Source organism: Diabrotica virgifera, chromosome 1, assembly GCF_917563875.1.
Source record: "Diabrotica virgifera virgifera chromosome 1, PGI_DIABVI_V3a".
Taxonomy (NCBI): domain Eukaryota; kingdom Metazoa; phylum Arthropoda; class Insecta; order Coleoptera; family Chrysomelidae; genus Diabrotica; species Diabrotica virgifera.
The window spans coordinates 211,048,816-211,066,103 of NC_065443.1; the positions used below are offsets into that span (position 1 = coordinate 211,048,816).

At 32.0% G+C, this 17,288-nt stretch overlaps 1 protein-coding gene across 4 annotated transcripts in view; it reads left to right on the top strand.

Annotated features, from left to right (window-relative positions):
- Positions 1 to 15,779, top strand: part of LOC114346117 (E3 ubiquitin-protein ligase RNF19A-like) — a 500,767-nt gene extending 484,988 nt beyond the window's left edge. For all 4 annotated transcript variants that reach the window (XM_028296926.2, XM_028296914.2, XM_028296920.2 and 1 more), the window contains one exon: positions 7,472 to 15,779. In XM_028296926.2, coding sequence (XP_028152727.1) covers positions 7,472 to 7,741 — 270 coding nt within the window. In that variant the 3' untranslated portion in view covers positions 7,742 to 15,779. The remainder of the gene's footprint in view (positions 1 to 7,471) is intronic.
- The last annotated feature ends 1,509 nt before the right edge of the window (positions 15,780 to 17,288 follow it).

Here is a 17,288-nt window from a genome sequence, read left to right on the forward strand (position 1 = left end):
TTGCAACAAAAATGAAGGTCCATGCCACCATAAATCACATTCATGCAATTCGGACGGACTAGCTCCTCTAGATATTATGTCGGCAGGATTTACATTGGAGGGTATATGATGCCACTCATCTATTTTTGTCAATTGCTGGATTTCGGATACACGATTGCATACGAATGTTTTTAAAGTGCGAGGTTCAAGACCCAACCAGCATAGAACAATTGTGGAGTCGGTATAGAAATAAATTTTTGAGAAAGTAAGTTCTAAAGATTCGATTACGTTTTTAGTTAGGCGAGCAAGAGTAAGTGCTCCACACAATTCCAGTCTAGGTAGTGAAATAGCCTTTAACGGAGCAACACGTGATTTAGCGCACAGTAAATTGCTAAGTATACGACCATGTATATCAATAGATCGTACATATATGCAAGCTCCATATGCATTTATTGAACTATCGGAAAAGCCATGTAGCTCAATGTAAATAGTATCTTTCGTGGTGACTTGACGAGGTATATTAAAAGAATTAACGAGAGTAAAGTTGTCTATAAACGATTTCCAGATCTTATAGAGTTCGACAGGAATAGGATCATCCCAGTTAAGTCGCTGAATCCATAATTTTTGCATTAGAACTTTTGCTTGAACGATCATGGGCCCAAGGCAACCTAGAGGATCAAAAATAGAAGCTATGGTTGATAGGATTGTCCTTTTTGTAATAATGGATGGATTTGCTGTTATCCTTGTATTGTAGATAAATGAGTCAGTTAAAGAATTCCACGATATGCCAAGAGTTTTACTGTTTGGTGAATCTGTTATTATATATTCTTCTTTGTGATCGTCTACATTTATATCTGATAGCAGGGCCGTACTGTTTGATGAAAATTGTCTTAGATTGAAGCCATAGGAACTTAATATTGAAGTTAAGTTTCGACGAAGAGAAATCAAGCCTTGTTCAGTTGAAGCACCTGTGACCACATCATCGACATACGTATCTAGGTTGAGCTTACGACTTTCTTCAGGAAATGTAGCCAAAGAATGTATAGAAATTTCCTTTAAGCATCTAGTAGCTAAATATGATGAGCTTGCCAAGCCGTATGTCACGGTGTTTAACTGATAGATGGTAATTTCTTGGGAAGGATCATTTCGCCATATCACGCGTTGAAGGTTACGCTGTGCTGGTTCGACCAGTACTTGTCGATACATTTTGGCAATGTCACCGGTAAATACGAAGTTGTGCTGTCTAAATCGTAGCAATATGGAAAAAAGATCGCTTTGAACAACAGGGCCCACCTTGAGTGTATGATTTAGTGATATGCCGGTAGAAGTGGGACACGAGGCATCAAAAACGATACGAGTTTTAGTGGTAAGACTATCATTCTTTTCGACAGCATGATGAGGCAAATAATACAAAGGAGAAGAATCAGGTTCAAGATCCGAAATTTTAGACATGTGTCCAAGCTCGATGTACTGTGACATAAATTCGCAATAGGCTTGTTTTAGAATGGGATTTTTCTGAAGCTTCCTTTCGATTGATAGAAATCGTTTAAAAGCTATGTCATAAGATTTGCCTAGTTGTGCAATTTGAGGTTTAAGAGGAAGACTCACTTGAAAACGTCCAGTGTCGTCGCGAATTGTGGTACATTGAAAATGGACTTCACATTCTTCTTCTTCCTTAGTGTATTTAGAAGGAATCGTAATATAATTCTCTTCAATTTTCCAGAATTTTTCGATACAGGCCTGAAGAGGATCGGCCGATAAAAGAAAGCAAGAACTGGGACCAGAATGGTAGCAATAAGCTTGTGAAGGAACTGGGCCACTAACTACCCACCCCAATTTCGTTTGTTGTAAAAATGGTTGACCTTTATTACCCTTTATTTGTCCAGAACACATGAGATTAAAAAATAAACCTGCACCAATGAGTAGGTGTACTTCAGAAGGATCGTAGAACTGAGGGTCAGCTAATGTGATATTATTGGGTATATTAATATAAGAAGGGTTGATTGAATGCTGTGGTGTTAGATCGGTTATTTGATTAATTACGAGAGCAGGCATTTTGAAAGTGAAATCTCCGTTTAAAGATTTTACTTCTAATTTTACACGTTTAGTAAGTGAAGTTGTAACGTGATTTATACCTGTTATAGGTAGGTTAACATGTTCATATGGAAGATTTAGTTTCTCAAATAGTTCTTGAGTAATAAAATTGGATTGGCTTCCACTATCTAAGATGGCTCTGGCCAGTGTGGGTTGCCGATTTTTGTCAAATGTTTTTACTACAGCAGTAGCTAACAGTATGAATGAATTGGGATTTTGATTAAATGAATATAAGTTACAGGATGTCTCTGGTTGTCTAGAAGTGCTAGGATTATTTTGATGAGATTGGGGAAGATTAGATGTGGAAGATATATGGTTTTTATTATGATTTTGCGACTCGGATTGAGTTCTATGTAAAAGGCTATGGTGTTTATTTTGACAAGTCTTACAAAAGTAGCTAGATTTACAATCCAAAGTTTTATGTCCGGACCTTAAGCAATTGGTGCACAGATGAAGCTCCTTTGCTTTTGCAAAACGGTCCGGTATCGGCATGGCATGAAACTTAGAACAAGAGTAGATAAAATGGTTATCTGAGCATAAACTGCACCTTGGTGGCACTTGAGCTAATGCGGTAAGGGTTGAAGATTTGTCAGATGACTTGACATTATGCCAATCTCTTTTATGAGATATCTTTTGGTCGCATTTTTGTTCAACAGATTCTAAAATTTTACACCTTTCTGATAAAAATTTTAAGAAGTGTTTCACATCGGGAGATTGCTTTCCTGCTGAGACTCTTTCCCATTCTTTTCGAGAATTGATGTCAATTTTGGATGTTAAAAGATATATTAGAATGGTACTCCACTCGAAAACGCGTTCCCCTAAGTTTTCCAAGGATTTGAAATGGTTGACGAAAGTGTCTAAAAGTTTTCTCAAGGAACGAGACGACTCATCTTTAGTAGGACTCAGCTCGAAGATGGATTTGACGTGAGCATGAATAATTGCCCTTTTGTTTTCATAACGGTCGCACAATAGATGCCAAGCCGTTTCATAATTTGCTTCGGTTGCGGAGAGTGCTCCAATAATTTGAGCGGCTTCTCCCTTTAGACTGGATTTAAGATAATAAAATTTTTCGATTTTATGAATAGTAGGATTGTTCTCAATAAGTGCCTCAAAGGTTTCTTTGAAATTTGTCCAATTTTCATATGTGCCAGAATATATGGGCAAAGGGATTGGTGGTAAATATGAATTAAGACGATGAGAGTTGAGCATTGGCGAAGATGACATGGATGAAGATGACCCATGAATGGGTGGTTGCTCCGTTGATGTGGGATTGAGAAGTAATGTTGCTTTAGCTACTAAGGCATAATATTTGCTTTCGAACTCTCCTCGTTCATCATCTTGATTGCCGAGGTTAGAGGTTGTATCAAATAAACAAATACGTTCAATGTCACACTGTACCTTTTCAAACTCAACAACTAACTCCTTTAAGGCATCCAGACGCGCTTGTAATTCAAGACGGATTGTGTCAGATAAAGGAGTTACACATTTTTCAAGGAAAGTGTTAAAACGAGTCACTGTGGATTTAACAGTGCCACGACGAGCTACAAGATGTTTAAGGTCTTCAGCACTAGCCATTTTTATCAATTAATTAACGCTAATAGGTTTGAGAGAAGGTTATAAATTTACTGTGTTTTGTGGAATATACTAATTAATAAGAATATTGCTAGCTATTAGTTGCAGTACCAAGTTAAAATAAGTAGATAAGCTAAGTAAGCAATAAAAAATAAATTGTTGAAGATGTGGATTAGGTATAAGGATGATACGGCTATGTTGGGCCAAATATTAATAATGCTTAGGATGTCTTTATTATAAGTAAATTGATTTTAAATGCGTTGATTATATTATAATTAAACGATATTCCCTTCGATGGGTGCTGCTATGGTAGGCTGGTTGTTGTATATTATGTATTAATTAATATGATTAATATTGTAGATTATTATACAAATAATATCTGATAACGTTTATTTCAATATTTAGATATGTTAATTAGCTTAAAGAAGTAAGTTTTTTTTTTTAAGATATAAATCCAAAAATTATAATTTGTTTTTAAAGAAATGTGCCAAATGTTTAATATTTTGTATGATAAAGTAGAAAGAATATGAACTAAAACAAAACCATATGCCAATAAATTATATACTCTCAAAGCAAGATTAAAATAAGTGAATCAAATATTCTAACCTTACTTCTCGATGCTGCAAGCTGTAGGTACCAAATTCAGACGAAGGGATCGATGTTTTCTTCGGTTGTCAAAAAATCCGGACGAAGTAGACCAATGTTTGTTCTGAACCCTTTTTCTTCGTTGGAGGACTGTAAAAAGCCAACGAGGGTATTCAGCACTTTTCGTGATGTCCTATCTTTTTTGCACAATGGTTTCTGCTGTAGGAAATTCACAAGGTTTAAAGATGGTTTGATAGGTTCTTTATTTCAGCGCATTCCACAGCACTAAGCGAACGTAGATTCCACAAAAATATATTTTTTCTCGTTGAAATTATTTGATAGATATGATATTTAATTTTCTGACTGTTGCTATGGGTTACCGATTCCAAAAACTACTCGTCCCCCGTGAAATAGTATACGTACTTGTTTTACTTTAATTTATATTGACAATTTAAAATATTTTATACAAATTAGGATCGAACAGGAATGTTTCCAATGGGCTATTGATCGAAGTCATTAATATGTTAAGTAGGTATGTATTTACTGTCAACATACTGTAGAATGATTAGGTAAATAAAAAACTAACATGTCTTTTATTCTTTAAAAGGTAGTGTACGTACGTAAAAATAATTATATTTTATTTTTGCCAACATATTGAAGCAAAATTCAAAATCAATTTCCAATATTAATAGACTGTTGTCAAAAAATGCAAAACTACAAATATAATCAAAACGGCCATTCCCCGGCCAATTTTTTTTAATGTATATTTTCCGTATATTTGAAGGATGTATCTTGAAATTTTTATTGCTTCTAAAATCATAGATAAACGAACAAAACTACTCAAAAACACAAAACTAATGCAAAATACAAGATGTAAATAATTATAATGGCTCTTAGCTCGGTTCAATTTGATACCGCATTGGCGCTGCAATCTTAATCCGAATCGCCAATAGTGTGTAGACAGTTTCATAGGATAGTTTATATTTTAACCAATTTCACATCCTATAATAGTCCAGGGCGGATCTGTTTTGAGATGGACGTTGAGAGGTGACTCAAATTTTTTTGCAGAAATTGCTTGAAAATAAATCAAATAATAATATTTGAGTTATCCTCCCTCTCAAAAAGGTCCGGAACATTGTTCAAATAATCAAAATGTCAAAAATTGAAGGAAAAATTCGATTTTTTTCTTTGTTTTTTGATTATAACTTTAAAAGTATTCATTTCCGAGAAAAGTTGTACTGACATAAAAGTTGCGTAATTCAATTTACTACAATATAGAATTGGTTAAAAATTTAAAAAATAGTAACCCTACTTGCAAAATAGCAATAATTGCGAAAAAACCATACAAAAACAAGTATTCGCATTTTACCTTTTTCAACCATTTATGCTACACTTAGGAGCTTCATATTTCTCCCTGAAAAACTTTATGATACAGTAAAACAATACTGTAAATTTCATTAAGATCGGTTCAATAGATTTTGCAAAATAAATTTTGCAATACAGCTTTCGCAAAAAAAATTCATTTTTTCAAAATGTTACAGGACTGAAAGTAAAGCAGATAGCAAGTTGAATTTTTTTTTGCTTATAGAAATGTACTCTATCTTTCATTTGCAATTTTCAAAATTAAAATCGATTAATTACCACGGCGTCAGAAAATTTTTGAAATAAACAATAATTTTTGGTGCTACGCGCAGGACAGCTGTGTTCGATTCACACAGGTTGATTTCCACCAAAATTTCTTCTAATCTTTATCTAATATATTACTTTCTTACTCTATATTTTGTTGTATTTTAATATTTTAATTCCACAAAAATCAAACTAATTTTATTATTGTTTGTGAAATATTGTTTAAACAATTGAATATGTTTAAAAATAATAAACTTTTATTATTTAAGTTAAAATATATGAACAAAGAAAGTTTTTGCTAATAAAAGTGTTATTTCAAAGGATAGAGTATGTGTTTTTATTTTGCAATAAACAAATTTATTTATTTATATCAAAATGTCATAAAAATTAAAATGTATCAATCATTATAAAAGGTCATTGAAATGCCCAATCAGAGCAACCTATCCGCTGTCCTGCGCGTAGCACCAATAATTAATGCTTATTTAAAAAAATTCCTGACGCCGTGGTGTTAAGCGATTTTAATTTTGCAAAATTGCAAATGAATGGTACAGTACACTTCTATGTGCAAAAAAATTTTCAACTCGCTATCTGCTTTATTTTCAGTCCTGTAACATTTTGAAAAAATGAATTTTTTTTACGAAAGCTGTATTGCAAAATTTATTTTGCAAAATCTATTGAACCGATCTTAATGAAATTTACAGTATTGTTTTACTGTATCATAAAATTTTTCAAGGTCAAATATGAAGGTCCTAAGTGTAGCATAAATGGTTGAAAAACGTAAAATGCGAATACTTGTTTTTGTATGTTTTTTTTCAAAATTATTGCTATTTTGCAACAATTGTGAGTATTTCTTAAATTTTTAACTAATTCTATATTATAGGAAATTTAATTACGCAACTTTTATGTCAGTACAACTTTTCTCGGAAATGAATACTTTTAAAGTTATAATCAAAAAACCAAGAAAAAAATCGAATTTTTCCTTAATTTTTTGACATTTTGTTTATTTAAACAATGTTCCGGACCTTTTTGAGAGGGAGGATAACTCAAATATTATTATTTGATTTATTTTCAAGCAATTTCTGCAAAAAAATTTGAGTCACCTCTCAACTAGTCCAAATGTACTAATATTTTTACAGATCCGCCCTGGTCTATAAATGAAAATCCTTACATAACTTTTTATAGGATAACATGAGTTTGACATTCTTATAGTACAGGTAGTTATCTTTGTTTCACACACTTAACGACAAAGAGAAACAGTATAGCCGGTAGCTGCTGCGGTAAATAAATATATGTTTTTTATTTGACAACTGCGCTTTCCTGCTAAACTTGACTGCAGCTAAAAAACTAATATATGAGGAAAAATGTGTTGAACTTGTTTGCCGCCAAGTTTGAACCAATGGATTAGGATGACATTAAATATATGAAGTGCACGGTAAATTGTTTGACTTGGACCATAATAACCTAGCAACAATGTCGTTGTTTTAACGCATTCAGATTTCTGAGAACTGAATGCATACAGTTTTGATACTATACAATATTTCACTTATCCTTATTGCTGTTTTATTGAATTTGATTTATCGTCGTAATATATAATACCAGTGTTTTTCTATTCCAGATTAGCGACACGCTCAGCAACGACAGTATATGTATAGAAATAGACGAAAAACCTAAGAAGTATTCTTCTCAAGCAGCTATATTGCGCAGTCAATTTTTCCATTCCATTAACGACGGCAAACCCACTACGAAGAGCCTCGACGATAAGACCATCATCGAAGTGTCCAACGAGACATTGGACAAACAATCTCAACCACTTATAGTCACCGAGAACGGACCTGTGGTGGTCAAGCTGTCGTCTTCTCTCAATTTCGAGAATTCCAAGTTATAGTTACCCTATTTTTCTTAGAGACTTTTATTTGTTAGAATATTTTTTGCTAAGACTGACGATTCGGTATATAGGTCACGTTTTTTGAAAATTCGTTGTAGTGTTGAGGTATGAGAAACATTTTCGTATGTCCGAAACTGTTTTTCTTCCAAACACTCGAAATATTTTTTATTTTAATCAGCGTACAGTTCCCACAACCCAAATGTGAACGCTCTTTGCTTGTTATGAGGTTTTTTACTGAAATTCATTTTTGTAAAGCTGGCTGTGGTCAGTGAGGTTACAAAGAGAGTGGAGAATATTGAAAGCAAAAATATTTATCTAAATTTAAGCCACCAAGCTTCTCACTCTTTCTAAGTGGAAAATTTGCTCGTCCCAGATACTTACGATATCAAAATAATTGAGCTGTGCGAAACTCTTATCCAGCCAAACGTGACCTAGTATGCTGGAATATCCTCAAAGATTTTCTTACTCATTCGGACGTTCTGAATAGGACCACTTTTTGCATGGTCTTATATGGCTGTTGACTAGCTCCTATCTATTTGATGTTCTCAAGGAGGTTCTTCGAAATGACGCCAGTGATAGGGAGATACTTTTATTATTCAGCCCTATTCTGTAACTACAAATCGAAAAGAAATGAGTCAATTCGAATAGAGGTCAGCAAGTCGGATGGGGATTTGTAGTAATTGGTAGTCTGTAACTCATCTCGACCTCTACGTAGCAATTGATTTCGACTAGACAAGCTCTGTCGAGATTAAATTTCCACATCGAAATTGGTCTTGACGCTTGCGCATTGGCATCATTATTGTTTTGACGTTTATTTGTTAAAATTAGCCATTGGTTAATTATTTTTGTAGCTGCTTAATGTTTTAGTCTGTGGTGTTATTTATTTGGATAATTCGTATATTTAATTTTTGTCGTGTACAATGGATTTCCAAATATACAGGGTGTCCAGAAACTCTACCGACAAACGAAGACCGTAGATTCCTCAGATAATTTTAAGATAATTTAACCCAATTCACCTAGTCCGAAAATGCTTCCTAAGGGAGCTAGAGCTCTTTGAAGATGGCGTGATGTAATTAGTTTTTCTTAAATACCTCCAGAACGCTTTAATTTAGAAAAAAGATAATTGGTATGCTTATTTACTTTCCAGAGATAGATCGATTTCATCCATTACGAATTTCTAGTACCGGTCATAGGCGTGCGTTTTGGGTAGGGCAACGGTTATTTTATCGCATAACTTTTTTGTCTTTAACTTTTAAACATTTCTAACACTGTATTATTAAATTGTGAGGAATTCTAGTACTAATAGGTACTCTTGCTTTAAGTCGGTAGGACACACCGTTTTCTAGAAAAATCGATTTGAAAGTTTTTCGTTTTTGACATTTGAAAAAAAAATGAAACAAATTTTCAAAAAAAAAACGATGTATTTTACCAACTTAAAGCAAGAGTAACGTTTAGTACTCGAATACCTAATAATTTAATAATCTAGTGTTAAAAATGCTTAAAAATTAAAGACAAAACAACTATGCTATAAAATAACTGGTGACCTACCCAAAACGGCCGCCTATGACCGGTACTAGAAATTCACAATTTATTAAATCGATTCATCTCTGGAATATAAATAAATGTACCAGTTTTCTTCTTTCTAAATAGTTTTTTTTTTAATTATTTTTTTGATATTCAAAAAACGAAAAATTTTGAAATCGATTTTTCTAGAAAACGGTGTGTCCTACCGACTTAAATCAAGAGTACCTTTTAGTACTAGAATACCTCATAATTTAATAATTTAGTGTCAAAAATGCTTAAAAGTTAAAGACAAAAAAGTTATGCGATAAAATAACCGTTGCCCTACCCAAAATGGACGCCTCTGACCGGTACTAGAAATTGGCAATGGATGGAATCTATTTATCTCTGGACGCGAAATACGCGTACCAATTTTAGTTTTTCTAAATAGAAGCGTTCTGGAGGTATTTAAGAAAAACTAATTACATGACGCCATCTTCAAAGAGCTTTAGTCCCCTTAGGAAGCAATTTCGGACTAGGTGAATTGGGTTAAATTATCTTAAAATTATCTCAGGAATCTCCTGTCTTCGTTTGTCGGTAGAGTTTCTGGACACCCTGTATATGGGTATCATTCTTGGAGGAGAATTCGTCCCACCATTTATCAATTATTATATTATTTGCTTCTGACGGTTTGGTTTTACCGTTCAATAATATTTTAAATTCGGAGATAAAGTCTACTAAGTAATTTAACTGCTCAGCAGATGTTTTTTTCTTTGATGTCCCGCTTGCCATTTTTGATTCTTTTGTTGAATAAAAAAAAACCAAAACTACTCACAACATTCAATACTTCTTTTTTTTTATGAATTCTTCGCGCCTTTCCAGTAACTTAAAATCGCAGAACACTTATTTCACTTTTAAGTGCGGGGTTGCCACCACCTTCTGAGCGCGTAAAATAGAAGTTGGCGTTTTCGATTTACACTGATTACTATGTGAGTTACAGAATGACAATCCAAGCACGAAAAGGACCCGCGATAGATCTCCAACATTCCGATTTGGGTAATTACGGTTCCACTTGGTCATTTCTATTCGATTTGTTAAAAGTTGCAGAATAGGGCTGATTGCCATTAATGTCATAAGCTGTCACAACACATTCCAACCTTCTTGGCATGATATAGTTTCTTGACTACGAAGCTCCATAGATTTTCAATGAGGTTCAAATCAGAACTTTGCTGGCCATGCCAATAGATTTTGTTATTGCACTTGGCTCACTAATTTACGATTCTAGACGTATGGACTAGAAAATGATCCTGTAATAAAAATCAATGATAAACAGTTTTTAATCTATAAAGCCAATTTTTTCCGCTGCTTGACTCTCTTATTTTCAGCAGTTAAAATACTTTTTAAACCAGCTTGTTTTAAGAGCATTTGAGATGTGAGAGATCCTGTGTTTTAACAGCCGTGTCAAAGGAATTTTGACGGATATATCCCTCGAGAAGGTTTTCTCAATTTTTATTAGTGACTTTCCTACACCTTGTTTCAAATACCTTTGCAATCTTTGTTATTTTTGATACTGTTTCTTTACGTACAATATGAAACTTTTACTGGCATTTAATTTAGCAGAACCAATTTTGTTAACTTAAGCGTTAGTTAAATGCTCCAGCGTTTTTGAAAATTTATTTAACAATGATTTTTAAGAGCAATCACATTTAGGTTTCGTTAACTGTACATGTTGCATTTGTAGTAACGTAGTACTGAAATATATATTGATTTAACGCCAATTAACACTCATGTATCATTCGTATAATACTTTCTTACCTTTTATTGTTTCTAATATAATATTTTTAATCTCTCCTCTTGTTTTAATGTATAGTTTCAATACTATTAAAAATACGAGTTTGTTTTTACTATTTTTTATTCAACAATGACTATACGAATACATTGTAGCTAATTAAAGCGCCCAGTATAGTATATACGGGGAAAGAAGTAAAGAAAACTTTACATTTGCAGTCATTTTCATCTATGTAGATTTCATATAGTTCGAAAGCTTACTGTGATGTTTAATGATCAAATTTTAAATATTGTGATCTTTTGTCTTTTTTCCTCTATATTTAGAGCAAATGTTGAATACCTCAACACTATTACCATTAGGAAATTCGCTAAATGACTCGTTTTGCAAAAATATTACTTTTTGTATGACGGTTGTATATTTTATACTGATTTTAGAAATGTATGAGGAATATTAAAATTTATTTAAAATGAATTTTATATATTATTATTTTGTAAGGTATTTGTTGTATATTTGAGAGTTATACAGGGTGTAGCAAAAAGGCAGGTCATAAATTAAATAACATTCTGGGACCAAAAATAGTTCGATTGAACCTAACTTACCTTAGTACAAATGTACACATAAAAAAGTTACAGCCCTTTGACGTTACAAAATGAAAATCGATTATTTCCAATATATCGAAAACTATTAGATTTTTCATTGAAAATGGACGTGTGTCATATTTTTGTGACAGGAAGATCTAAAAATAAAATAACGGTAAAATTTGTGCATCCCATAAAAATTTTATGGGGTTTTGTTCCCTTAAACCCCTCCAAATATTTGTGTACGTTCCAATTAAATTATTATTGTGGTACCATTAGTTAAACACAATGTTTTTAAAACTTTTTGCCTCTTAGTACTTTTTCGAGAAGCCCGTTTTCATCGAGATATTTTGAGTAAAATCCACCACAATTTTAAATGGTTAAGTAAGATTATAGGGACCTGATAATAATATTAATAAAATAATATTCTATAAATTACTTAACCATTTACAAATATGTGGTGGATTTTACAAATGTTCAAAATATCTCGATAAAAACTGGCTTATCGAGAAAGTACCTACTAAGAGGCAAAGAAGTTTTAAAAACATTGTGTTTAACTAATGGTGCCAAAATAACAATGTACTTGCAACGTACACAAATATTTGGGAAAGTTTAAGGGAACAAAATCCCCATATTTTTATGGGGTTCACAAATTTCACTGTTATTTTTTTTAAGACGGTCCTGCCATATTAATGCCACATGTCATGCCATGATTTTCATTTTGTAACTTCAAAGGGCTCCAACTTTTTTTGTGTGCGCATTTGTACTTTACGTTAGGTTCAATCGAACTATTTTTGATCCCAGAATATGTGATTTAATTTATGACCTGCCGTTTTGTTACACCCTGTATATAGGTAAAAATGAATAAACTTTTTCAACTGTGATTAAAAACAAAATGATCCGTAGGAGGGTATATAAATTAATGACACTGTAAGATATCTTATTTATTATTAGTTATTATCATATTTAACACAATTAATCCTTGTCTACGTAATGTTCCATGCAGTTTTTCCGTTATATTCGAAACTGCTGAAAGACTATTACGTGAGCTCCGTTTCACCTGCATACACAATTATTTAGAGTTGTTTCCTGCTTATGGCCATTCGTTTTCTGTCTTTCCTTGTTACCTCTATGCTAAATTTTCGGTAATTATAAGAGCTATTGTTCTGTTCACGAGGCTTAGAGTAGTTATTATTTTATATGGAATCAAACCACAATTGATTGTAATGAAAATGACATATTATATTTATTTTGACGTTTCAATTTCCCATCTGGATTTCATTTTCAAAAAATTATAAAATAAAAATTCTTGGAATATTAGAATATTGTGTATCTCCAGGTTAGGAAGACGTCCAATCGTTCTTTGTTTTTTTCGTTACTACTTACTGATATATTTTCAGTGATTATAGGAGCTCCTGTTCCGTTTAAGAGGCCTATAAAGTTGTATGGCTTCAGGGTTAGAAAGACCCCTTAATTCTTCACACTTTATTTCTGCTGTAATCGTTCGTATTCATGTGTTTTTCGTTCATATCTATTATATCTTTGTTTATTGCCTTACCTTGATATTTACATGATAATTTTCAGGTTTCAGAATATTATGTATCTTCAGATTAGGAAGACACTATCCCTATCCACTCTCTCTTTCAGATGTATCTGTAAAATGTCCTATTATTTCGATGTTTCCATTTATTTATTATATTTTAGTTTTTTCTCTCCATGCCCATTGTTTGTTGTTTTTTCGTCTTTCCTTATTACTACTGATATATTTTCCTGATATTATAAGATTTCCTATTCTGTTTAAGAAGCTTAAAATATTGTGCAACTTCAGATTAGGAAGAACAGATTTCACTCCTTTTTGATGAGGTATTTAAATTAGTACTCTTTTCTATTTGGATTATTCTCTATCCATGCCCATTTGTTCATCGTTTTTCATTTTTCATTACTACTTTCTAATAAAATCCATAAGGAAAAAATTTCCTGTAGCTGGCTGTATACCATTAATTACAAAATTGAAGAAAAAAATCTTCTGTGTAAAAGGTATATTTATTTGAAAACCCCAATAATGAGCTACATTAAAAAACAGAACGTTTTCGCTCTAAAGAGAGCATCATCATTGTTCTTTGCCTAAGATAAGTATAACCATAATTAGTGAAGACAAAAGTAAAAAATTTAAAGGTTGACCAAGATAAAAAATTAGGTTATACTCACAAGCTCTACATGCTAAGCCACCAAAAATACATGGGTTAAAACCCTTAAAATGTCGACTAAAAGTCTTACATTGACATGTTGTATACTAAATCCTGTATTTTTGGTGGCTTAGCATGTAGAGCTTGTGAGTATAACCTAATTTTTTATCTTGGTCAAGCTTTAAATTTTTTTACTTTTGTCTTCACTAATTATGGTTATATGTACTTATTTTAGGCAAAGAACACTGATGAGGCTCTCTTTAGGGCGAAAACGTTCTGTTTTTTAATGTAGTCCTTTATTGGGGTTTTCAAATAAATATACCTTTTACATAGAAGATTTTTTTCTTCAATTTCACTTTCTAATAAATTACCAGGAATTATAATAACTGCTGTTCCGCTTAAGTATTTCCTCTAAGATGACTAATACGTAGCTTCAGATTAGGAAGACTCTTTTTGATGTGGTCGTTCAGTATACCGAACATTATTTCAAATATTTTCTATTGTTTTTTTTCTATCCGAGGCTACTCAATCTTTGTTTTTGTCTTTTCTTATTACTTTCTAATAAACATTGAGGGAATATAAGCTTATCTTCTACTAGAGTTCCCTCGCAGATGAGTATTGTATGTTATTTCACTCTTTCTTTCTGATGTGTTATTTAAATGTACTATTACAGCAGACGTTTTCATTTCAATTTTGTTTTCTGTCGATGTCCTTTATTTTTTACTTTCTTTACTACTTACTGATACATTTTCAGTGATTATAAGAAATCATATGCCACTTGAAGAGTGTCATCAAAGATAAATATTTTATATCTTTAGAGTAGGAGGACTTTTATTACACCTCTTTTTCAATTCCATTCGTTATTTGTTTTTATCTTTGCTTATTAGACCCTTGTTCCGTACAAAAGGCTTAGAATGTTGCGTGGCTTCGTATCAAAAAGACCTTTTTTCTATTTTTTTGCTGCTGTGTTTTTTCTTCCAAGTCTTTTTAAATATTGTAGATATTTTCATTTAAATTTTAGTTGTCTGTTCACTTCCTTTCAGTTCCGGTTTTTGACTATCTTTACTATTTCCATGATAAATTTTGAGTGATTAAAAGATTTCCAAACGGGACTTTGGAGATATATATGTAGCGTCAGGTTAGGAATCCCAATTTTACTTTACTCTTTCTTTCTGTCGAGATTGCGCAATTTGCTAATATTTCGCAATTCAGTTTTCATTTCTATTGTAGTTTTAATGCTTCATCACAGTCATCACGACGTGACAAAACTTGACCAGATCTCAGATCTATTACTTATTAACATTCTTTTTATTCTGAGCTGAGAGTAGTCTCAGCTCTTCTGGTATAAACAGAAGACTGGAGATTAGATCTCGAGATCATAAATACTCATACCACTTTTGACAAGCGCAGTCTCGGTGACAAGTCACAGTTTTTCTCGGAGAGTTTGAGGCTATTTTGTCTCAAATGGACACTGTTTCCAATTTTAGCTATATTAAATTGATTTAAAAATATTTTTAATTTTAGTACTATTTTAAGCCACTTTGGTGTCAATTCTTACTTACAATACTAAAATATCAGAAAAAAAAAAAGAATAAGTAAAGATTTTTTTAGGAAGAATACATTTTACTCAAAAAATAGGTTATTTGAATAACAAAGGTGATACTTTTCAAATAAAACCTTTTTCTATATTTTAAAGTTCCTCATACTTATAGAATACGGCTTTATCAACTATGTGTATACTTGTCAAGTGGAAAAATATTGTTCAGTCGATATTTTTTATATATAATCCTCCCTTAGCAATTTTTTGTCGTGTGAATGTTGCTCTTTAATATTATTGTTCGGAAATCTAAACGATCTTTTCATGTTAACAGAATCCTTTCATCATTTCAGTTATTTGTATACAATATTTTGAAGAGATTATTTTTTTAATTGTAACGTGTATAACAAAGATATATCTCAAATATAAGTTTATTGTCTTATAAGAACGTATTTTATTTCTTCAGATATTTTACTTAATTTGTCATTTAAAAGGGAATTTGAGCAGCTCCAGGTAATATTAGAAGGCAAGATCGAAGGTAAAAGGGGTATTAGCCCGATCAAAGAACAATCTGACCCCAAAAAAAATAAAGGAAGGATGAAAATTTGGGAATAGGTAGTTGAAATTGTCTATTATTATATAAGAAAAAGTTAACAATTCTACATCCCCTCCATTTGACAAAAATGGAGGGGAATACCCTCCTCTCGAAGATGAAAAAATACATTCAAAATAAGACCGGAATTGGATAAAATGACGGATATAATTCTAAACAACTTTAGTTCTATAGAGTTTTTTCGCTAAGTCAATACTTTTCGAGTTATGTGCGAGTGACTATGTTCATTTTTAACAAAAAAAAAATGTTTTTGGGCGGTTTTTCGGAGATAACTCAAAATATAGCTTATAAAAAATTGAAAAAAATGGTGTATGCATGAGGTCTGTTGACCCAGTAGAAGCAAAGTTGTAGCTAATGAAAAGTAGATTCTTCTTCGTCAAATTCCAAATCGATTATTTCAATGTGAAATAACCCAATAACGGAGCACTTTTCGGGAAAATTCATTTCAACTTTTTTAAAGTGTTTAAAAAAAGGTTTTTTTTTTGTTTTTTAAAAACTTCTAACATTAAAAGTGAGTTACGCTCAAAATATTGTTGGCATCTTTTATTTTTTGGTAAAAAAAATCGCGAAAATCACCCCCTAATTAGCATCACAAATAAATTTTATCATTACCACTTGACAGGTTACTTTGCTTATGTATTATTTATATGATCTGTAAGTTTCATCGGTTCAAAGTGCTTATTTTTGAAAAAGCTTTAGTTAAAATGGCTTGAACGAGCAACTAATCACGAGTTTAGTCAAATTTTGAACAGCCATAGCATAACCAATTTTTGACTAACAAGAAAACAAAGAATCAAAAATATTCAGAAAAGCAAAACGAACATTTTATTACTCTTTGAGATTTTTGGTATTACTAATAATTTTTAACTTAATTCCTTAAAAAATTCCATTTTTTCAAGATTAAAAAGAAAATGTTTTATTTTAAACCCAATTTTTTTCAAAAATGAGCACTTTGAACCAATGAAACTTATAATGATAATATAAACAATACATAAGTAACAATACGTAAAGTAACTTGTGAAGCGGTAACGATAAATTTTATTTGGGAAGCTAATTAGGGATTTCGCTAATCGCGATTTTTTTAGCAAAAAATAAAAAAGACCAGCGATATTTTGAAACTCACTTGCTTTTAATGTTTTTTAAAGTTTTTAAAGTTTTTGAAGTTTTTTAAAAAACAAAGATAAACCTTTTTCTAAACACTTTAAAAAAGTTGTAATGGATTTTCCCCGAACAGAGCTCCGTCTTTGGGTTATTTCAAATTGAAATATTCGATTTGGAATTTGACGAAGAAGAAGCACTTTTCATTAGCTACAACTGGGTCTACAGACCTCATGCGTACACAAT